The 24,100-nt window shown below is 38.9% G+C and overlaps 1 protein-coding gene across 1 annotated transcript; it reads left to right on the forward strand.

Annotated features, from left to right (window-relative positions):
• The first annotated feature begins 12 nt into the window (after window positions 1-12).
• On the forward strand, window positions 13-21,490 carry CIRSR (corepressor of RBPJ and splicing regulator). The gene is made up of 10 exons (XM_082285465.1): window positions 13-155; window positions 862-956; window positions 1,468-1,541; window positions 2,711-2,724; window positions 2,818-2,873; window positions 3,224-3,272; window positions 3,481-3,598; window positions 16,685-16,791; window positions 18,235-18,320; window positions 20,005-21,490. The coding sequence occupies exons 1-10, from the start codon at window positions 84-86 to the stop codon at window positions 20,726-20,728; spliced, it is 1,395 nt and encodes a 464-aa protein (XP_082141591.1). The 5' UTR covers window positions 13-83; the 3' UTR covers window positions 20,729-21,490.
• Window positions 21,491-24,100: the final 2,610 nt, after the last annotated feature.

The following is a 24,100-nucleotide window of genomic DNA, read 5'->3' on the forward strand; positions in this document are numbered from 1 at the left end:
GGCCCGGGCGGCCCCGGAGCGCCTCCGTCCCTGTCCCTGTGCCTGTCCGTGTAGGGGCCGGCGGCTCCTGCCCCGCTGCTGCCATGGGGAAGTCGTTCGCCAACTTCATGTGCAAGAAGGATTTTCACCCCGCCTCCAAGTCCAACATCAAAAAGGTGAGGGGGAGCCGGGGGTGCCCCGGGGGGGACGGGCTGCCGGCACCGCAGCGGCCTTAGCAGTGCTCCTCACCGTGCTGGGATGCATCGGGGCTGGGGCAAAGAGGAAGGAGGAGGCAGGGAAAATAGTTAAGAAATACTTGGAAGTTTCGAGTTTTCTTGCTCCTAGGTGGGTACGACTGTCGCATTCTCCTGGCTCAGGCTTTTCAACGCCTGATTCTCAGGATAAATAGGCACTGTACGCCGTCCAGGAAAACCCCACCTGTCGCGATGTGCTCATGTTTTCCCAATATTTCATACCTGCCTCGAGCTGGTTGCAGGTGTCCTCCCCAGAACCGTGCCGCATGCCAGGAACCCCCGAGGGGACCTGGGGCTTGGGATGTGTTGAGACTATACCGAGGTCACCACAGGAAGACAGTGGCACCCACAGGGTGTTTTCTGAGCCTGCTTTTCCTTTTGAGCTACCAAATTTTCTCCTGTCATTTCAGTGTGCAAGTGTTGTTGTGACTTGGAATTTCTCAAAATTACTGCTTTGGGAAGTTCATTTGTTAAAATACTGTGTGAAAATAATGTATTTTATGCAATTAGAATGGTGATCATCCCTCGTTAAGCATTTTAAACTGAGTAAGCTAGTTATTTGTACATGAATATATTTTGCAATAGTTTTTGTATTTGTTTAGATTAGCAACTTAATTATCTTAACTAGGTATGGATGGCAGAACAGAAAATCTCATATGATAAGAAGAAACAAGAAGAATTAATGCAACAGTATCTGAAAGAACAGGAATCCTATGATAACAGGTGAGAATTGGCTTAAGATCACATGCTTCTTTCTCCTGTCTTGTTTTCATGGTAGTGAAATTGCTGTGAGCAATTTGAAGTACTGTCTCCCATTGACTGTAGTAGTAGGAGAGGACAGTCACTCATTAAGTGATGTCTGATTAAGCAGAAGTCATGAGAACTTTATAAAGTGGTTTGTGCCTGTCCTCTAATTTCAAAATACATCATGTTGCACAGGACAGTAGGTAACCTTGTATCACACAGAAATCTGTTTTTCGTAACTCTGGACATGTTACCTTTTAGTTGAGGTTGAAATGTGTGATTTTTAGTACATAATGGAGCATGCAAAAGCATTGACTGGTCTCTCAGGTTTTTGGATACTCAGATTTTGTTACTCGCATTAAAAAATGAAAAAATGCTAGTTATCACAATAATTTCATACTGAAGATTTTTTTTTTTTTTTTTTTTTTGTGTGTGTGTTACCCATGTGACTGTTTTGCGTGTAACACCCCAAACTGCCCTTTTAATTTAGGTTGCTTATGGGTGATGAGCGTGTGAAGAATGGTCTTAATTTCATGTATGAAGCCCCACCTGGAGCAAAGAAAGGTATTGCAGTTTCCTGATTGTGGGCAGACAATACTAAAGCTAAAAACCTTTTGATGAAATAAGCACAGTATGTTTTATTTTAAAATAACATGTTCATAGTGAGGTAATGATAGGAGGTATGATTTTTTAATTCTTTATGTGGGAATATGCAGGTATATAGATAGATAGATATAGTATGTAATAATTTTGATCTCACAAAACTTTAATTTCTTTCAAAGAGAATGGTTGGGTTTTGTTAAGCAACAGTTCAATTTGATGAGAAAGACCAGATAAAATATCTTTCCAGGAAACAGCATAAATTCTGTCCTCCCCCAAGGGTGTTTCTTTAGCCAGTTATAAAGCCATTGGATGAGGAGGACTGGACCTTACCGAGGCAATGACTCAGACAACACAAACCTGTATTTTGGCCTGCTCTCCTTTACAGATATAGCAGATTGCTTTTGTTTAAAAGTTATGCCCATAATTCAGCTTGATGCTTGTCAAACATAGAAAATACAAGAGCAAGAAATTATTTATCAGAAGTTATAAAAATAATAAATGCTGAGATTCAGTAGTCAAAAGTGCTGCCTGAGCTGTGTCTTGTGAGTCTATGACTTTTTAGTAGTGTCATAAATGGAAGTTACTAAGTACATGCTGGACACTCGTATCATTTTAGCAAAGTGTGACTGTGAGCAGAACTAAGAAAATATATTCCCACTAAGAGAAAACATGTTCCCTTTAAAATGCATCTTTCCCATTTGCATGAAATCACTTGCAAATACTTGGATGGACTCATTCTTGTAGACCAAGTTTTGCAATTATTTAACTTCAGAAGCTCTACAAGTAATCTCTTAAGTAGCAATTACTGCTAAACTTTTTCTTAAAAATATCTTAAAAGTAAATATTGTTGCTACTCCTGCAAAAATGTTCCAAGTTTTTTATTCATATAATAAATGAATATAGTTTTAGGAGATGATTCTAGATTTGCAGGATTTGTAGCTATATACTAGAGGCTGGTTATTTGTAAGTGCACTCTATTTAAATAAAGCTACTTCCTGAGTGTTTGCACTCTTGATTAGTATAAACCATAAAATGTTTTGTCTTTAGCTTAGAGGGGGATACTATCTGCATTTTGCATATATAATTAATGCATCATTTCTTTTCTTTGCATGCTTTCTGAAAATTCTAAGAGGAAACAAAAGAGGTATTTCATTGCATCATTTCTTTAAGTTTTCTTCTTGCTTACTTAAAACATAATCTGAAAAACTTCAAACTTACCACGTTTTCTGTTTTATAGCAAGAGGGAGAGACTGAGTACAAATTTGAATGGCAAAAAGTTGCTCCTCGAGAAAAGTAAGATATCTGGATTTTATCTGAATAATTTTTTTTCCTTATTATTTACCTTTCATATACTTTCCTTTTTTCCCTTTTTTTCCCTGTTTTATTTTTGAGCGGGTCACTTGTGTGATCTTGTCATGTCCTGACAATTAATTAGTAAAACCTGTAAACCTGGAACTATTTCCTTGCTCAGCTTTATTTTTGTTTGATACTTAATGCATGTTTGAAAATGCATTTCAGACAATGTTTGCAAGAATTATACCTCTGAAATGGGTTCACACTTAACAAAAGGTAGTTTTGTATCTGATGTTTAAAAAAAAATAATAGTGAACTGGTTATTTGTTTCTTTTGTGTTTGTGTAACAGATATGCTAAGGATGATATGAATATCAGAGATCAGCCATTTGGTATCCAGGCAAGTTACATAAATTTCACTCTGTGTATGTCTTGGGTGTATTTCAAATGTTGTCTAACTGCAGAACATTCACATGGACTCTCTTAATTTTATCATCTCTTTTTCAGTGAGTTTAAAAGCTTCTCTTATGCCTAATAACACAGACATTTCTGTAAATGTCAGGCTGTATTGTTGACTAAATTGTGTCAATTGGCTTCATTGCCTTTAGGTGCGGAATGTGAGATGTATTAAATGCCACAAGTGGGGACATATAAACACTGATCGAGAATGTCCCTTATTTGGCCTGTCTGGAATCAATGCAAGTTCAGTCTCCAGTGATGGTTCAGGTAGGCAGTGAATGGTTTTTAAAGGTTCTGGTTAGACATATGGGAGGACCTCATCATGTTTAGTTTTAGAAAGTTTAAGTCTATCATATTTAAAAGAGATGATGAAATCTAGAAAACAGTTAATTCCAAATGTAGGACCCACAATTTTGAGTTAATTATTTCAAATTGCAGGGACGTCATTTTGAATTAGTAACTCTTTTAAAAAAGATTCCATATTGCTTTGATCCTATCTGTGCCAAAAACTGAAAAGCTGCAACAAGACTTTAGATCAGAATGACAAAATTTGTGTCCCCAAAAAAATGAGTGGATTGTTAAAGACTGTCCCTGTTCAAATTCAAGCAAACTGCTTGGATAAGCTGGAATATATCACTATATATTTGTTGATCACTTGGTAGAAAGGAGAAGTTTATGAATTTTTTAAAAATATATAGTTGTGTTTCTGTAAGTGGACAATCAGTTGAAACCTAGATTTCCAAATGCCTGGTTTCCTTTCATCTGACTTCTTGTTGCTTCTTTAACTGTAATTTTTTTTCTTCTATTAGCTTTCCTGTTCCTTGAAGTCACACAGCAGTTAGTGCTAGATTAGGTTTGAAGAAGTGGGTATAAACATTCAAATTGAATAATATTTTTTCCTACAGTTTTGGGGTTTTTTTCTGTGAGTTAACCCAAGTTGTAATGCTTTTAGGCTTCTTAAAATTGGGGCTTGCTAAAGAAACATTAGGTAGCGTGGATGAGCCTTCAGCCTTGCTCTACTGGGCTTTGGTCACATGTTGTGCCTTGGATTTTGCAGGGATACCATTACAGTTGCACACTTGGTGGTTTCTGCTTTTCTTCTGTCTTCCTTCAGGTTATCTATTTTATGTAGCAGCTCCTAGGTTTGTTACATATTTAGCCGAACAACAATCTTGCTTTTCAGAATGAGGTCACTTAGATACATATTTTCTTTGGGATGAGGCCTGGAAGAGTTCAGTTAAAGAAAATGGTGCCTCTTACTCTCCTTTTTTTTAGGCATTGTCTGATGATTATGCCGTTGTATTACTCATCCTGTAGTTGACTTGCTCAGCCTTTCTAGTCAGTAGGTTATGAAATTAAATCACTTTCTTGCATGATTCTTATCTTAGAAAAAAATGTGCTTAGAGAATTTGTTGGTGGTAGAATTATATTGTGCAGCTCTTGCATGTCAGAGATGCTTTTGTCCTGCAGAACTCACTGTCCACACCTCAGTTCAAATGATATGGGGTAAATTTTAGGAGTATTTGGTTGAGAAAGCAGAAAATATTTGTATGTGCTTGCTCAAACCTTAATATTCATTCCTTATTATTCATCACAGTGTAATACAGACACTTTGCAGTGTCAGTAGAAGAATAACTGCTTGTTTCAAACCTTACTGAACTACCTAGGTGTAGGCAATGTTTGACTGCTGCGGGTGTTTCCCACTTGAAGAGATGTCCCCCAGGTGGCTTTTCAAACTATCTTTCTAAGCCTAAAGAGAGCATTTAGCATATATGATGAATTTTGCATGAAGGAAAGTGGTGTAAAAGTACTTAGATGTTCTCAGACTGTGCCAGTGCCCTCTCATTTTCAACTTTGGAACTTAGAAGGCAGTGTGCTGTGCTGAGCTTAGACTCTTGTAGGCTGAGGAAGGATTTTTAGAGAATAGGGATGGGCGACAGATCAGGATTTGTATATATAATTTGTAAGACACTATTCTTGGATTTGAATAGTCAGCTGTAATGATACTGCTACTTTCTCTTTCTTCCAGGGAAACTATGTAAAAACACTGTAGGCAAAGTTTAGAGTTCTTGATTTCATAGCAAATACAAGGCTTAGAGAAAGTGGTAATATTAATTACAAAATCATATAAAAGGTTGTCTGCTTTTTCTAGCCTCAGGAATACAATCCTTTAATCAACTTCTCTAAAACTTCGTCTGATTTAATAACAAGTTAAATTCCACTGCTCTGATGACTTCTGGAAATGTGTGTAAATGAAGCACTACAGTAAAGTGAGAACATAAATTCTTGAATTCACTGCTTCTCTTAAGACTCATAATTCATCCACATGGTTTGTTAAAGCTTATGCAACATATTTTTTTAAAAAGTGTGGTTTGTTGTTGGTTTTTTTTGCTGAAACACTGACAGCAATCCTGTGTTGGCTGGGATGGGAGTAAGTAGTTACTTTGCATTGCTGAGAGTTCTGCCCAGTTGTTACAGTGCTGCAGATCCTCAGTTTTTTGCTCTGCTGCATCTGTTTCCACCTCCAAGAACCTTCTTCTGTTGCTCTGTGCAGTACATCGCCTCCAGCTCTGTTTCTTCCTGCTTCTCTTTATCAGTTATTGTATGCACTCCTAGGCTGCTTTCTAGACTAAATTCCTGATTATTCTTTATTGCTTTATAGTACTGCAAAAATGCCCATTGCCACACTGTTCTTTAGACTGGCTAGAACTCCAGAAAATACTAGTTTGGAAGGGACAGAGACTTTTTATGAGATCATCTTTTTATGAAACCGTTCTGTGTTTTGTGAACTGATGGTTAGGTTTAAAAAAATCCCTTGCACTTGAAACAAATTGAATTGTACATGAATTGCTTCCCAAGCACCCCCTCTTCCACATGTCACAAGTGTCTCCTCATGCTTAGAAAGCTGGTTAAAAGCATGTTAATAGTCCACAGTTTTCATTTGCCATTGTTGTCAGCACCAGGAAAAAGAAAAAAGTACAAAACTACTTGGCTTCTAAGGTCCGGTAAAGTTCGTTCAATTTTTCTGAAGCTGTTTGTTTGTTTCTAAAATGTAGAGGTTAAAACACAGAGCAATGAATAGGGATTTCAAGGGTAGGCAGTGATTACTGGTAGTATACAGCAGGTCTGGAATGCGTATTAAATTTATTTGACTGGGCTTTTTAATAACTCAATGTGTAAAAATATGTTTACAATGAACTCTCAAAGAGTTGAAAAATATTGGACTATATTATTAGAGCATATAGTACTTTCAAAGGTCAGGAAGTATTGCCATATTTAGAAAGTGGATATTTATTTCTAGGTCGTGTTTCAGGAAATCGAAATATAAATATTGTCTCATAAATGAAAGGGTACAGCTGAGAAATACAGATATAATGAGGAAGAAAGGTGAAACCAGAGTAAAATATTAGTACAATTTAGTAGTCAATGTACAAGGATTCTGATTAGTTTATGAAATTAACTGTATTAGAAGGACCAAATTTAAGTTCTAGGTAACTGAATTTTTTTTTTTAAAGAGCAAATCTTTGGAATTTTTTTATATTCTTTGGAAGGAGCTCTATTGCTTTGAAGTTACTTACTTGGTAGTGCTTTATTTCTTCTGATTTATGATCTTTTCATCCTAATAGAAGTCGATCTTACATCCTTTTCATGCAAATTGAATGGAATAATTTTTTTTTAGGCAGTGCGTGGTAGTTACTCTAGCTAAATTTAGGTTAGAATTCTTCAAACTTTGCAAATACTCTCCCTTGGTAGAGCACACCATGCATCAGCACAGTGTTGGAAGACTGGTCCGTGTGCTGCTGGTGATGAATCTCTGCCCAGTCAGTCGTGGGAGCACTGAGCTTCATGGTTCTGAATCTGGTATGCTAAGGGCACTGGCATTACTAATTTCTGCAGAAGCAGGTTTTAAAAAATGGTCTGGCTTTGCTGTCAAATATTGATACAAGTTAGTTTGTGTTTTGTTTTTTTTCCTGCTTCAGAAAGAGCGAAAAAAAAAATGTTTTATTTGGACTCAGGCTGTTTTCAGCATCAGAGGAAACGTTTGACTGCAAATAAATGAAAATGAAACTCATGTCTGATTTAGTTGACTTATCTAAAGTTCCTGCTCTGTTTCTCCATAAGGAAAAAGAAGAGTTATTAACTGAGATATTTCCCCTCCCCCATCATATCCAATGTAGGTTTTTTCTTTCCCATGAATTTTATAAGCTGTGATTCTGTCATTTCAGCAGAATAGCTGCCTTTTAATCTGATGTGAAGACTACACTGTAATGTTCCTCTTGACACATAAAACTGGTTGGCAATTGGTGCTCCGGATTCAGTGTTGAATATTTTGTGTGCAGAGACCAGTCACAGCCTTCAGTTTCCTCCAGTGAAACTGCTGCAGGGCAGAGGGTGTCTGTGGCACACACCTGTGTTCTGCTGTCTTTCAAGATCTGACATACATTGCAGCGCTTCAGCAAACAAAAAGTTACAATCAGTACCTTAACTTGGGCATGGTGGCTTGGTTATTTTGCTTCTGGGACCATTTTACTAATCTAGCTGGTAATTCATACAAAAAAAATAATAATCTTACCATTAAAAAAAGCATCTATTGAATAATATCTCACCAGTGAATAGAGATTATTTTTGCAATAAGACAATTTCAGTGGATGTGGTTATCATGGGATAATCACACCCCTGGGGTACAGCCTTGTCTGTAATCTCCCAGGAGTGTAATTATTGCATGATAACTGCACCCCCTGGTGTTGCATTATTTCTATTATGAAATTCTTAGTTTTAGATATAAAGTAACTTACTTTGATCACTGGAAACTGCAAAGTAGTGTTAGAATGTTCCAGCTGTGAGGCTTATGGAGACCAACTTAGAAGATTTACTTTGCCTTTACAAAGGTAAATTAGGCAATCAAAGTGCTTCTTTGGGCTAAACTGATTTACAGGGTGTTTTACTGATAAAATCCTAACTTCCAAAGTTCAGACAAGATGAAAATATTGGTTGTGCTTCTGACTTAACATGCCAGTGTATATATATATGCATGTATAAAAGACAGAATGCATACCAGCAAAAAATCCAGCTCACTACCATCTCAAAGTTTGCCTGTTTTCACAATCCAGCAGCATCTGTTGGGGTTTGTGAGGTTTTTTTGTTAATCCTGAAAAGCCATTGACTTGATTGGAACAGAGATCATTAGGTGTCCTGTGCAAAATGTTTTGAAATAATGCTGTTATTTCACCTCAAAATTGCCTGTGACTTTCTTGGTCAGGTGGAGTTAGGACAAACTGAATACTTTTTTGTTTTTCCCCTTTCCTTCCTTCCCTGCAAACAGTCTATCCCATTCAATGACGGTTTGGGCAGACGGGGGAAGGGATTACTAAAAAGCTATGAAAGCTTGAATGCTTACAAATTTTATTATATGGTTTTTAGAACAAAGAACACACTATGGATCTATTACTTTTTTATGAAGAAAGGTGTTACCATCTTAGAAAGGGAGGCTAGTGGCTCAAATTGTATGAATAGCATAGTTAGAAGGGGGATGGTAAGGTTAAAAGATGTTCTTGCACCCTTGGCCTGTGAAAACTAAGCCTGGGGGGTGCTGGGCACCCTTCTCTGCTGTGGACTACTTTGAATGTCTTAAGCAGACTGGCTCTGTGTGTGATCCTTGCTGTGGAATTACTAAGGAAAAAGTACTGTAAAGTGCTTAGCATGTTGTGGAAAATTCAGGCAAATAAAGGTAAAAGTCTAATGGAGCAACATGTATGTGTGTCTAGTGTCTTATGGTCTCCCGAGATAAAGCCACCCTAGGTATGGCTGTGCAGGTGCAGCCTTCTAAAGGCTCATTAGCCAGTTCTGGAGTTTGTACCCTCTCTTTTCATCACCTGAGTGCCCCTAAATTAACTGTGGGTGTTGTTTCCATCTTCTATGATTTAGTGTGTTCCACTGATCTTTAGCTTGTAGGTGAACTACCTTTCCAGGGTAATCATTGAAATTATCAGTCACATGGAGACAGCAAAAAATGAAATCTGTGTTTATGTTACATTTTTTCTAGTGACAAATATGGTACCTTGTTTCCCAACAGAGAAAATTCTCCATTGTAATGGGAATGCAGAAATTTTTTAGAACGTTCTCTTAAATCTGTAATAACAAAGAAAAGGTATTTGAATATGTTAACTGTGAATATTTGTATAAATGGTCATCTGTAGAAACATACAGTGTGTGAAACCTTCCTTTATGATCTGCAGCTGAGACCTTTGATTGTGAACAGTAGGAACCTTAACTAAATCTTCACATAGTTTAAGAACTGTCACATTTTAGAATAATCCTCCATTTATGTTTCAGAAGCTTTGGTATTTGGTGTGAATGTATAAAATACCGATTCTATTAGAAATCTTGTGCTTAGCATTTAAGCAATAAATATGGATTCCAGTAGGAGTTTGATAATGTTAAATGGTTTTTACTACTCCAAAAAAGTAAAAAGGAAACTCAGGTTTCTCTGAAATACCATATAACAAAAGCATGGCAAATTACAGTGAAATTCTGTGCTAAAGTGTTAAATACAGTTAAACTGCAGGCCCTCTGAAAAAGAGCTAATTAAAAGCCAGAGGTTTTAGTCATTGATTTCTCTCAATGCCAACTGCAGCAGTTGCTTTGAAGTGTAAATATGGTCTGAATGCACTCATCTCTGAAATAGATGGAAAAATTATCAGTAGAAGATGATTGATTCTGAATTAGTGGAGGCAGCATAAATTTACTATGTGTCATGATCACATCGTTTTGATAATAGTTCTTTGTCCTTTAGATAAAATAAGTGTCTACTCTCATCTCTGTCACAACTTCAGTAAAAGTTCACAGACTATGGAGTGTGATTAAGCTCAGTGTGTAATTTTTTTCCATTTTTGCTCAATTTCCTTTTAAGCCATATTAACAAAAGCCATAGAAAACTTGGAGGACAAAACAAGAAAGTACATGGATGTATTGACAAAACTGTCTATTCTAATTTTAAAGTTAGTTTCTCTTTTAAAGCAAAACCTGAAAAGCATTCTATCATATGTTATGTCTTTGCTACCACCCAGAAAAGGCAGCGTTCTGAATTCAGAGTATATTTATCCTTCATGTCCTCGTGTGCTGGACTGAAACCCACCAGCAGAATGTTTTCTAAAGCCTAGTTAATTCAAAAGAGGTGTTTTTGTACTCCCTAAGTATTTATTTATGCACTTTTCCACAGTGAAGCATGGCTCTAGTACAACTGTTAAGTAGAAAACCAAATAAATTTTAGTTTGGAGGAGTTACGGCCTCATGTGGTCCAAGGTACGTATATGAAAGGGTGAAGACAACACGCTTTAGGCCTACCTTGTTAACAAAGGAAGTGTAGCAATAAAGGAGAAGCCTTGAGAGTATCTTGTCCTTGATTCATAAATTAAGTTTTAGGCATGGTAGCATGGAGTTTACTGACCCCCACATACACTGGCAAATTGATAGCAGATACACAAGTGTGCTATGTTTACATTTATTCATGTAGATTGCACTCTCTTACCAAGTCAGGAGAAGTGTGATGGTGTGATGATGTTTTTAGATTAAAATGATCACGTTTGTAAACGAAAAGATATCCCATGCCAGAACACATTCTCAGAAAGGGAGAAAAGCCTATTCTAAAAGCCATATTCTAAATATTCTGTTTTGATGATACAGAAAATTAGCATTAGTTAAAATAAAAGCAAATAGTTGCAATTAAAATGCCGCTCTAAAGAATCTGCTGCCTTTTCCAGTAACTTTTATATAGTGTACTCTCTTTAATTTCATAACAATACATAGAATACAAAACAAAACATACATACAACCTTAAATATCATAGTTCTGTTAACTGCAGCCACTATGTAAGTACAACTGGTTACTGCAATTTCCCCTGCCACAGATGGCAATAATTTTTACAGTATTATTGTTTATGTCTTTGCTTTCCATTTATATTCCACAATAAAAATAATTTAAAACTTGACTGATTGTATAGAATAATTCAGTTTACTTATCTACACTGGTGACAGTAGTGAAAGCTTTTATCGGTAAATTGGGCAAATACTGTCAAGACTGTGCATCATGAGTAGGTAGAAGTAAAACTGCTGGTTTTGTCGATACTGGCAAATATAACTTCATGGTCTGTCCTCACTGCTACTGAAGCTGTTGCAGAAAAAGTGGTATTTAATCACAGTTGTTATGAAAATATGTTTTAGCATACTGTTCCCTCATATTGAATAATTTGAAAAATGTGCTTTACACATCCTAATGGAGGCCTGCTAGATGGTATGTTACAGCTGGCATTGCTCTCCCAAGAGTGCCCATGCCTCCTAGAGGAAACATTCTGGTAACAACATGGTGTTACATGCACTCTGCATTTGCTGTTTCAAGAGAAGTACAGACAGAATAGAAAATTAATTACATCTATAAGTTTCTCTGGAAACAGGAGTGGGGCAGTAATGCAGGGTGGGAGAGTTTGCTGTAAGGTAGGCACTTAAGTAATTGAAATCCAGAACTCTATTCCCCTCCTGATTGCTTAATAGAAGGAGAACTATTCTGTTAAATTCATCTCAGTTGTGTTATGAGAAATTGGAGTGCTCTTTGTTCTAAAAAAAGCAAATATACAGTATGTTATAGAAATCCTAATACGATATTCTTCTGCAGTGCATTGTAATTATGTCATACATGCCTAAGAAAAAATCTATTTACATCTCTTCTGTTTATTTAATTGTACAAGTATTATAAAGATGCACCAACAGCTGTCAGGCTAAGGTTGTACTTGGGTAGTGCTTTGTGAAGATTCAAATCTTTCTTTTCATATTTCATTGCATGTTTTGAGTTTCCAAATTTTGTGCCCTAACTCTTTGAGTCGACTGAGCTGTCTGAATTGTATCCTTAAATAGTATCTTAGACAGAAGATAACAGAGAGAATTAATGCTGCAAGAACTTCTGTGGAAAGTGAGAAGCAGGAAGAAACTGTAACCTCTTTGCTTGAAAATACTGTTTCTTGAGAATTATAATAGCCACAAAAAAAAGTTTAAAAATCCTTTGGTGGGTCTTTAACTATAGAGACTTTTTCATGCAAGCCCTTAATAAAATTTTAAGTACCTGTAACTGTAGAAAATGTAAGCAGTTGTCAGTTGTCTTAATGCATAAAAATAAATGTCATATTTACAAGCAGTTAATTACGCTGTATGGCAAAAAGCTTTTCCAAGACTATGAATTGGTTTTAAAGCAGATCAATGTTTTAGTTTTAGCCAAGTGGCATCTGGGAAAGTTTAAAATATTTTTTTCTTTTTCCTATCAAAATGCAAAATTCAGAAAATAACCATGACAGTCATATTCAAAAATAGCAAGGTACTGTATTTGACTTGTCTCAGGAAGAATAAGAAACAGATGATGAAACATTGTAACTTTGAACTTATTTTTAGCTTGATGATGAAAGAATGCTAGCTGTCAGAAGTTGTAGCAATCAGCTATTTTTACAGGATTCCTATAGCTAAAGTTCTGCCAGCTCATGGTATAATATCTCTAGATGTTTTCACCTGCGTGAGGTCACTGAGGTAGCTGCTTCACAGGCAGTCTCACAATTCTGTAAGGAATGTGTATATGAGCAGATTGATTTTCATAGCACGTAAAAGATTTTTGTGCCTGATGTAGGAGTGACCCTTTGCAAGTTGATGGGTGCTGTTCAAGAATAATAAGCTATCATCATAGCCAAAGATTTTAGCCAACTGAGAGCGTCTCAGCTCAGTCTTACCATCTGTTTTATAGTTGATGACTCAGCTGAAGCATAGGGCTGCCAGGTATACCTAGTACTGCTTTGTCTGGCAATCTTGGGGGGTGAAGACACAAGTGTGGTCACAAGCCAGAGGCAAGCTGAAAAGATTTACCACTTTGGGTTATCAGGCAACCTGGTGGCATCAAGGTTTAAGCTTTAACTTGAATAGGGAATAGGGAAGCCAAGGACACTTCTGAGAAGTTGCTTTTTTCAAATCTCTGTTAAGTGAGGTTCCGTTTTTAGGGTTTCTTTTACAGGTTTTGTCTCTCTCATTTATATTAGCTGGGAGAAATCCCCAATTTAATTCTATAGTGTGGAAATGGGAATGTGGTTATTTACTCACAGATTTAGGCATTTTTTAATACTCTGTGAAAAAGCATCTCAAAAGGAAGTATGTTGCAAGCCTCAATGCTGTCACATAAAATAGCTGTGCCCAGGAATCCTGAGAGACCTCAACCTGTCACTGATATTTCAAAGAAAATCAGATCTGCTTTTCAACATCATTAAAATATAAATCAAAAGCAGTCTATTGAGGTATGGATGGGAGAAGAAAGTCACCAAGCATTTGATTCCTTTGATTCCAAGCAAAGGACTTATGAGAATAAACATTTTCTTGATTCTTGTTCTGTTGCAGAAAATAGATAGTAATAGAGGTTTGCAGTTAAGCTGTGCAGCCATTGTTAAATATGATGTCTTACTTGAACTTAACAGCCTGGACTTGTAACCAGGTAGAAAACAGTCTCTTTAGACTTCCCAGGTCAGAGATTGTTTTCTCCTTACTGTGTCCCTACAGCTCTCTTGCTGTCATTGGGCAGCAGAACTTCTGAGAAACTCAGTGGCATCAGTTGTTGTAAAAAAAGTGTGAGCAGGTTCATCTGTTTCATCCTCTCAGAAATGTTAATGTTTTTCAAACTGCAAGGATGCCATACTGCAAGGAAGTGTCTTCCATAATCAACCAGCTCTGGACAGCTGCCCATGTCATGCCTGGCTGGGGTCTGCCCACAGAAGGGTTGTGAAACAGGATTGTGTTTTGACTCTACTTCCATTTATGGGGTTGATTTATTTTCTCAATCTCATTTCCTAGTGTTTTCTAAAACCTTTAGTTACAGTAAAAATAATGTACTTAATAAAGCTCCTTGGAGATTCCTGCATCTCCTCACAAGCTAGGCAGAACATAAATTGCTGCTTCCCTCACAATTGTAGGGAGACCAAAACAGGAATAATTTATTTCATAAACCACTTTAATCTCAAGTTTCTGTGGATGCATTTGATGCAGCTTGTATACGTCCACAAAATAGGAGTAACAGTAGTTTGGTAACTGTCCTTATCATGGTAATACTGCGTTGCAACTAAAATACTATAGGTGGAGCTATGAATCTCTCTGACATCATTAATATACAAGAAAACAGATGCACAAAACGCAATAGTGTTGTGCATTCATTACAAGCTTTTTCTTAAAAAAGAAGTTATTTTGCTTGCCTCTTTCCAGTGTTATGCACAAAGAATGCTGAAAAGGTTTGTTTCTGGAAAATCTTGGACTGTGCTTTTGAAGGCCAATATGCTTTCGTGTCTCTCTGGTCTTGATTCTGACCATAGTCCTCAGAGGGAGCCACAAAGTTAGGGCTTCTGTCTTGAGTCTTTAGTAACTCTCCTGTGTAGATTTGGACAAGTTGCATTCCTCTATTTGTCTAATCACACTAATGAGAATAACTAGGTATCAGATACACACCAAAATGTGTACAATGCTGAAACACTGAAGGGGAATACCTAAAAACTTACTTAAGTTACTTCATTAGGCAGTGGCTCTTTGAATAATAGGGAGGAACTGCCTTTGAGTAATAGGGGTATTCTAGGCTTGAATTGGTCAAGTGTTTTGGTTTCTTTGGTATGGAGAAATCTTCTTTCATGACTCTATGCTTTGTCTCCATTTGGCTTCCTCATACAGGGTTTTTGACTGAATTATATGGCTGTTTTATATGGACTTTGCAAATCAAGGCCTTTTCTGGTACCGAATTCTGTCGTTAGGTGTTTGTCTGATGTTAGTTTCTGTTCCAGCCAGAGTAGATTTCAGCAAGCAGACCAAGGTTTTAAATTTGAAATATGCAAAAATGTAGACACTGGAGCCTATATACATTGATTAATTGTGAGTTTACAATTACACTATAACACAGAAAAAGCACTTTTGGTAAATTACAGGGGGGATGGGAAATAATCCCCTACTTAAGAAAAATGCGAACTTGAGGGAAGGCTAAAAGGTTATCTCATTTGAAAGTTCTTTTGCCCGGCAAAATAAGGAACTTGTGAAAAGAAAGTCATTAATGTAGGGGCTCCTTAAACCATTTCCTAAGTTTTGTTTTATTCCTTCCTGCTTTACATGTAGGCCTGTTTGTTTCTGCAAGGTAATGTATTATACAGGAAAACTAAGAAAAATGTTACTTCTTCTGAGAAAGTTCTATATTACTTTCCGTATATTTTCTGTAACAAAAATCTCACTTTATTTTACATACTTGTCTGTGTTAAAAATCTATGAGTTTTGTCAGTCTTCACAGCTAAGAAACTCTTAAACCACAAAGCAGGACAATACATTTCATAAGGCTAATTTATCTTATAATTTACAGTAGTTTACTGAAGTAATGGTAAACATGTGCTGCATACCCTGTTTTACATTGCTTTTAATTTAGATTTACCTTACACAGTTCATTGACAGTAAGGTTAGTGAAGGAACTAGGAAGGAAATTTACTGGAAGTGACCTAACAAGAGAGTGAATATTTAAGGTGAAGAAAAGATACCTAATCAGACAAGTACACGACAGTATGATGATCACAGGGATTCAATTAAAGCATAAGAGTGAGTTACATGGTTTGTAAATTATGCAGTCAAGTCTGAATGATACATAATACATCCCATCTTTTACTTCTTGTTAGATTCTTGCAAAGAAAGAAATCATGTGCCTAATGCCAAACACTTACTTTAATGAAAAATATAGCATGGTTTTCAAGCTAATAAAACCAGAAATCTCTGAGGAGATAACAGTCTAGAGGCTATGTATATTTGGCAATCCCTAGAATAAGTAAGGGCATAGATATTTTTCACGTGTTTGTTTATATTCTATATGTATTCTTCTAATGTTACTTTTTACATTGAAGTTCAAGAATTTGTGTCATTATGAAAAATGTGTTTATTAGTGACCTATTAGAGGTGCATTTTCCCATTGTTTTAAAGGAGAGGAGGCACCTGAGTCCTATTTAATGTGCTTTATTTAGATCTCCTGTGCTTTTTTACTATAATAAAAATATATTACTAGACTTATCTGATATATTGTTTTCAACATTACAAAGTTACATAAGAGAATCCCCTTGTACTTAAAGAAAAATGCAATTATTTTCCATTCTGAATCTTCAGACTGCTGTTTTAGAAAATCATATCTGATTATTTGCTCAGCAGAAGATTATTGAGTTGATTTTGCTGTGATTTTACTTAACAAAGCTTCAACTGAATTCCTACTGTGGAGTCCAAAAAAGGTAGAGAGATATAAATGATACATTCAAACTGTGATTTTTGTGAACAGGGCCATCAATGCACCCCTCGGAGCTAATAGCGGAGATGAGAAACAGTGGGTTTGCACTGAAACAAAATGTACTGGGGAGAAACTTGACCGCAAATGATCCATCACAGGTAATATCTTTTTACCAGTAAGCTGAAAATGTCTATAAATCTAAATGTGATTGCTTGTGAATTGTTACTTAATGTTTTCAAATATGCATATCCATAGGAAAGCTGAATAGTTATACCAGTAGAAAAATGTCAAAAAACTTAGAGTTTTCCAGATTTATTTCATACAGAATGGTGAATCATAAATTACTTCTTTTAAAACCACTTATAATAAATTAAATCCCTCTTCTTGGTGACTAGAAATAGAATTTTTTATAAAGGGGTGGTTAGGGCTTCTGCTGCATACTTGTAATGCAGTGCTACCCTTAGGATAAAGTTTGAGGCAATATGCAGAAATAATTACTGCCAGGAATGCTATATCTGAAGGGGTTTTTTTACTTGATTCACTATTGTTCCAGTTATTATTTCTGGGGGTGAAAATGGTTCAATTGCCTTTACTTAGACTACGCAAAGTGTACTACTAAATGAGGTGCTTTGGTAAAAGTGTAAAATGAAAGATTAATATACACTCCTTGAAATAACCTTTGTTCATAGGCAGGATAGTCAAACCACTAGTAAAGAGGGGATGACTACAAGCTGGTCTTGAAATCTTCAGTAAATCAACAGTTCATTGTGCCTCTGCAGATGGATGTACCTTTGCCTTTAAAAAGCTATGTACCCCGAAAAATGTAGCATATGGGCACTGTTAAATGAATCATGTTGATATCAGTATGTTTGCTTTATGTTAGGTGTGCTGGGGTTTCTTTGTAAGAGCTTTTTAGTCTTTATTTCTTCTTTCGTCTTCTGAGTGTGGCTAAAATTAAAAACATCACTGTGGAGAACTATAGTGTACCAGATGCACATAATTTGAGGAATTCAGGGTCTTCAAAGTAGTTTTGCTTTGCTGATTGCGTTACTGTATGTAGATTATATGATTACAGTATTTTGCATTGCTAGAAGACTTTGTGCACATTTAAAGACTAATAACACAACAGTGAAGTAGATGTGTTACCCATTTTCCTAATGACTAAACCGAGACAGAAAAGTAATTTGCTTAAATTACTCTGAGTTTGAGCAGGACTAGTGTCTAACCTATTCATCCAAGTGTGATAGCAATGGAGTGACTTATCCTGGGGAATCGTGGGCTCCAAAATTGGCTCATTTTCATTAACTATTTCAGAAATGTTTCTTTCCCTAGCAGAGATTTTTTCATATGTTAGTAATAACTCGTGTTGTGTAACCCCTACATTATAACACCTACTCAGCTCTGAGAGAGAATGTCGGGGTTTTTCACTTGATAGTGGGTATTCTGCTCTAACCAAATTGTCATAGGCTGACTTAGTAATACAAATATATTTCGGTCTGTGCAAAAATAAGGTACATAGAAGCACCACTTTTAAAACAGAAATCTGAATGAAGTTATTATTTTTATACATAAGAATTTAATGGCTTACTGCATTTTTCTAGGAGTTTGTTACAAGTGAAGGAGATGATGATCCAGAAGTTGAATTTTTAAAATCACTGTCAACCAAACAAAAACAGAAACTTCTAAGGTACGTGTGGTACCTAGTGGAGGGGATATGTATCAGCAGTAGTTCTGACTACATCCATCATTGCCACTGTAACTCTTTGGTGCCATTTAGCACCATCAGTACAGAAGAAAATCAGTTTAGTTTAACATACACTTGACCACAAATGGCATTATGTAGCACGATTTTTTAATCTGCTTATTTTAATCTAGTTTTGATGCCTTTGACTGGGGCTCATTTCCAATTTAACTGGGATGCTGAACTACTAATTGGCTCACTAAAGATGCTGTGCTGCTATTTTAAAATATTATTCTGCGTTCCATTGTTTACAGTATCTTCTTCTATGATTAAAAATTCTGTGTTCTTGTTTACTGGTTTACAACTTGACAAAGTTTATCTTCTCCCTGTGGCTGAACTGAACCTGACCCTGCACCCCAGGGCCAAGGCTGGCCCAGCTGCACCCTGTGCTTGTGCCAGGGTTTGTAGCTCACTGCTCCCTGTGGGTGTGAGTTAATGAGGTTCCCGTGCTTTGCTTTTATCCAACTGATTTTGTGTGCCAGGTGACTTAGATTTTTTTTCTCTCTTAATTTGCAACGTTATCCTGAAATAACCTCAAAATGTTTAAAATCAAAAATACTAACTACTGACATGTAGATCCCGTACAAGCATACAGATAAAACAAGCTTTTAGGTTAAAAGATGTCACGTATGTGGGGAGTGGGAGGAGGCAGAGAAGGTGAATAGCTAAGCAGGTACCTGAGTAGGTAGGTACATATGGTATTCACATATGTAATAAATAATTCTCTGAAAATAGTCGGCATATTTTATGTTCCTTTTAAGTAAGGAATGTGTATGTAGTTAGAGTAACTTAAAATGTTATTTTTGTTTGAACTTCTGCTAGCCCAACACATTGAAATTTTTATAATCCTTTATATTTTAGAAGTTGAAGTTTAGTAAATATTTAGGTCCTTTAGGCTTTACTAGTCTGAAGGGATTTTTTTTAATACACTAGAAACAGTTTCACTATTCAGTCTCTGATTTTCTGAGCATAAATAAGAAGGCAAAGTAAAAACTATTTGAAAGTAGCCAAACAGCAGTGAATGCATGTGTATGATGGAATATTGTATATTTACAGATAGCAAATGTAAGTTTCTAGTTGTGAAAAAAAGAGGTTACTGGGAATATCTGTATTGTTTGCCTAAAGAACTCGAAGATGTATGTTTTAGTATCAGTTTTCATCATTAGTAGAAAATGAATACTGATTGCATTTTTTCATTTTCAAAATACGTTTTTAAAATGCACAAGCTAAAGCAGCAGTGGTTTTCTAAGGTCTCCAGAGCAGCCTGACAAGGGGAAAAAAAGCACTACTGAATGTATTTATTCCTAGTTACAAGGCCTAAATTGACATCTCTTACTTACCTTTTTTGAAAATTAAAGAATTAAAAAATCATATTACTCCTGTTTTGAGGGAGCAGCTGTGGATTACATACTATGGGTAATGTCAAGTTAGAAGTTTTAAAGTGAAACTTTGCTGGAAAAGGAAAATAATTCAATATATTTTTATGGAAATGGAAGTATTTACTGTGTAGGTCATCAGAAGTAGTGAACTTTAAAAGACAATGACTTTGTAATCTAGTATATCTTAACTTTGTAATCTAGTATATCTTAACATGTCTGATTGTGCTGCTCCTTTATTTTGAAAATAAAAGGAAGTTGGATCGTCTAGAGAAGAAAAAGAAAAAGAAAGATAGAAAGAAGAAAAAGCAGCAAAAGAAAAAAAGCAAAAGTAAACACAAGAAACATAAGATGAGATCCTCTTCCTCATCCTCCAGTGAGACTTCAGTAAGCAGCAGTGACAGCGAGACTGACAGCAGAGATAAAGCAGCACAAAAGAAGATGGATTCTAAGAAAAGAAAAAAAGACAAGTTTTCAGAGGCTAGCAGCAGCAGTGATTCAGAAGGAAAGGCAAAAATGAGGAAGGAAAAACTTTATGAAGATCTCTCCAGTAGTCACGGTAACAAGGACAAAGATAGGGAGAAGTACGAGCTTTTAAAGCGAGATAGTTCTGCAGAGAACAACAAATGGAACTCCTGTGAGGGGGAAAGAAAGTCCACAAGCAGATACCATAGCACCAACACGAGAGAGACTGAAAGAAAGGAGAAGGATAGTAGAAGCCAAAACATGAATGAAGGGAGCAGGAGAAGCCTGTGCTCAAATCACAGCAGTTCCAGGCAAAGGCACATAAGAAGAAGTCCAAGTCAAAGCCCTGGTGAAGAGCGGCACAGGAAAAATGAAACCAGAAGCCCCAGCACAGATGTACACAGAGAGAAGAAAAAATGTAGAGAAGGCTATGGGGACAAGTGCAGTAAAGTGGAACACAGAGAAAGGAGCAGACGCAGTAGAAGCAGAAGCAGAGAAAGGAAAAAAAAATAGATAGTATAGAGGACAGGTGCAAACAAGAATTTCTCTGGGTTTTGATGAATACCTTTAACAAGGGCTCAATTACATACTGCTGTTCATTTTCCAACCTCTGTAACTAGCATATTTCCTACATAAACCCAACAGCATCAGTTCTATCGTGTTGGAATATTTGTAAATTAGGTATAAATGTTAAGGTATTTTTTTACTGTCTAAATACGCTTATTGGCAAATACCTCTTATATACATGCAGTAATTCATAGACCTGATTTTAGGATTTTAAAATATTTAAAAGCAGTATGCGATACTCTTGGTTTCATCCATGATGATTTCTGTTTAGATGCAGCTGTGAGGAGGAAGAAGCCTGCAATATGCTGAATGCTAACAAACATTTGAGATAGTTCTGGATATCAAAGCATTGTCTTGTAGAGGGTTTTGTTTTTTTCGTACGGAAACATTTTTCTGAAGTTCCCTGTAAGAGATCAATTTCATGAGTTAAAACAACAGAGAGACATAGTTCACATAAGTGTATAGCCAACATTTTTTGGCCTCCTGCAGTGTACAGCTTGGTCAGGGCTATCTAAACATCTTGAACCCCTGTTGGTATGTGTCAGTACAATGTCAAGTTATTGTTCAATAATCTCTCAAGACATGAAAGGAATATTTACTGCCTCGACTGTTTCAGGTATTTCATTGTTTGTGGTAGTAAGTTAGTGTAAATAGTCATCCTTTTGTTTTCATGAACCTTTTTGTTGTTTTAGTGATTGTCAGTCATTTTCTGCATACATTGTTACGAAGATGAACTTACCTAATAAAATACCTTATTCTTTAAAACTGGTAATAATTGCCATCTTCTTCAGAGTTCTGAGTCAGTACAAATGCACAAGGCAACACTTCACAAGGTTTTTATTGCAAAGGAAAGGCTTCTCTGTCCTTTCAGGATGGCAGATGGAAGTACATTAGTTAGTGGACACATGAAACAGTCACTGGGCTCAGTATTCCAGCAACTTTCTTACCCTCCTCACTCACAGGACAAATGGGACTATCTTTTATTACCAGTCCACTTCTACTTCACTCAGAAGATTTTCAGCACTGCACAGAGTATAATAATATGTGGTGAAAGTGACCTGGCTTATCGTTTAAGTGCATGTGAAGAGTTTGAAAGGATGAACCATTAAGGGATGTCACTTTTTCAATGTGTCTACATTAGGTTGCTCGGGGCATTCTTGCTGAAGTAGCTGGGAGTTAAAGAGCCCCTGCAGTAGAGTCAGCCCCCCTATACTGATGTGTGGAAGCTCTGATTTAGAAAGAACAGGAGGAGACTGCCAAAATACCTGTTTTAGCAATCTAAACAAAACCTCTCATGAAGGATTTATTATCCTTCTGTGTAAGAGAGGACAGAGTAATGTGATAGGGGAAAAGGCATATTCTGGTGGAAAATTTTCATGTTAAGTGCCGCAGGAAAGATAGGAATAACTGTAAGGTGCCTCTGTTCCAAAGGAGGGTCTCTCCAGTTGTTTTGTGTTTGGCTCAGGAATCTGCCAACCGCAAAGCAATTGACTCCCACCTGAAGAAGGGTGGACAGCTCGACATCTGCAGCTCTACGCTCTTTTGTGGGCTCTGCACTTTACTGCTTTCCATGTAGTTAAACAGTGTACTATGTCTATCCTGCCTTTTCACATAGGAAAAGACTGCCAGAAAAATCATGACATTTTGGATGTATCTGTCTCAGACTACGTGTGGAAGAGCTTTGAAACAAACCAGTCATCCTGCCAGGGGAAGGTTGGTGCGGCTGTGGAGGCAGTGTCTCACTGCTCCCCGTACCTTCCCTAGGCCAGTTTGTGTCCCCTCACCGGTACGGAAGCGACCCTCGGGGCCCAAGACGGCGGCTGCGGGAGGGTGGGGCCGCCTTCGCCACCGCGGGGCCCGGCCGGGATGCTCCGGGCAGAGGGGCTGTGCTGGAGCCGCGGTGAGGCGGGCGGGGCAGGCCCAGGGCGGTGCTCGCCCGCTGCGCCCTCACGGGCCCCGCCGGCACCGCCCGCGGCGAGGGGCGGCTGCGCGCGCCCGGCCCCGCCCCGGCCCGCGGGGCCTCGGGGCGCCACCGCCCCGGGCCGAGCGCGGCGCTCGGCAGAGCCGGCGGGGCCCGGCAGGAGGTGCTGTCGCTCCGCAGATGGAGGTAAGAGCAGCTCCAGCGATACCGTCATTTATTTATTTATTTATTTATTTATTTATTTTCGTAAAAGCCGCGGAATAGGGTTAACCCTCTGCGGGGCTGGGCGGTGGGGGCCGCGGCGCCGTGAGATGGTTCCCTCAGCCTGGCGGGGAGGGCAGGGCCCCCGGCAGGGACTCCCCGGCGCCGGAGCGGGGCCCGCGGCAGTCCGGGGGCGGGCGGGCAGCTCTGCCGGGTGCTCTCCTGCTGCTTGGCCCGGGGCTGGGGCTGCGTCGGGACGGGGCAGGCTAGCCGGGTCCGTCGGGCGGCTCTCGGGGCGGGCAGGGGCGACGGGGAGCTTCGGGCGAGGGGTCCCGGGCCGTTTTTCGGGTGTGCCGCCCCGTCGGACCCGTGGCTTAGAATTAACACTGGGCAATAAATTATTGCTACTCTGAAAGTAAATAGACGGGTGACTCCCAGATGGGGCTCCTGCTCGGATCGGTACAATAAATATCCCTGAAGGAAGCTCTCTATTTATGTTGTCATTGATTAATTCTCGCTACCTCATTTGATTTCGATTTAGAACGATTTGATTCTAATTTAATTAGCATGTAATTTGGATGTACATAATTACTGTAATTATGACATTCAGGTAAGGCAGCTTTAGGCTGAAAGGCAGTTTCAAATTTTCTAGCAGCCTACTTTGTGCCGGGGAGCGGACAGGGACCCCGCGCCCTGCCAGCCAGGTACCAATTAGCACATCTCGGGAGCAGCGCTGCCGCGCGTTTGTGGAACAACAGCGGCGCCGAGGCGGCGGCGGCGGCAGAGCCGCGCCCGGAGCCCGCCGCCGGATGCCCGCCGGGAGCCGCGCCCGGCCGCAGGTGCGGGGCCGGCCCGCGGGCCCGCGCGGAGGTTGCGGAGCGGTGACCGTCGAGGGCCCGGCCGCCCCTCCGGGTGAGGGTTCAGGGAGCGCCGAGGCTGCGCGCGGTCGCGGCGGGCCCGCCTCACCCCCACCGTCTCCCAGAGAAGTTCGCGCTAGCCCGCCCGCTCCCCGGGGCCCTGCCGCGCCGCGCCCCCGTCCCGCCCCAGCCGCCACGGTCCCCCGCGCTCCCGCTGCCGGCTCCTCGCCGCGGCCCGGCCCGCGCAGCGCCGCCGCCCCCGCGGCCGCCCCGGCCGCGCCCCCAGCCCGCGCCCGCCGCGGCAGCGCCTCTAGGTGGCGCCCGGCAGCCGCCGTGCAG

This window comes from Coloeus monedula (assembly GCF_965178545.1).
Source record: "Coloeus monedula genome assembly, chromosome: 7".
NCBI classification, from domain to species: domain Eukaryota; kingdom Metazoa; phylum Chordata; class Aves; order Passeriformes; family Corvidae; genus Coloeus; species Coloeus monedula.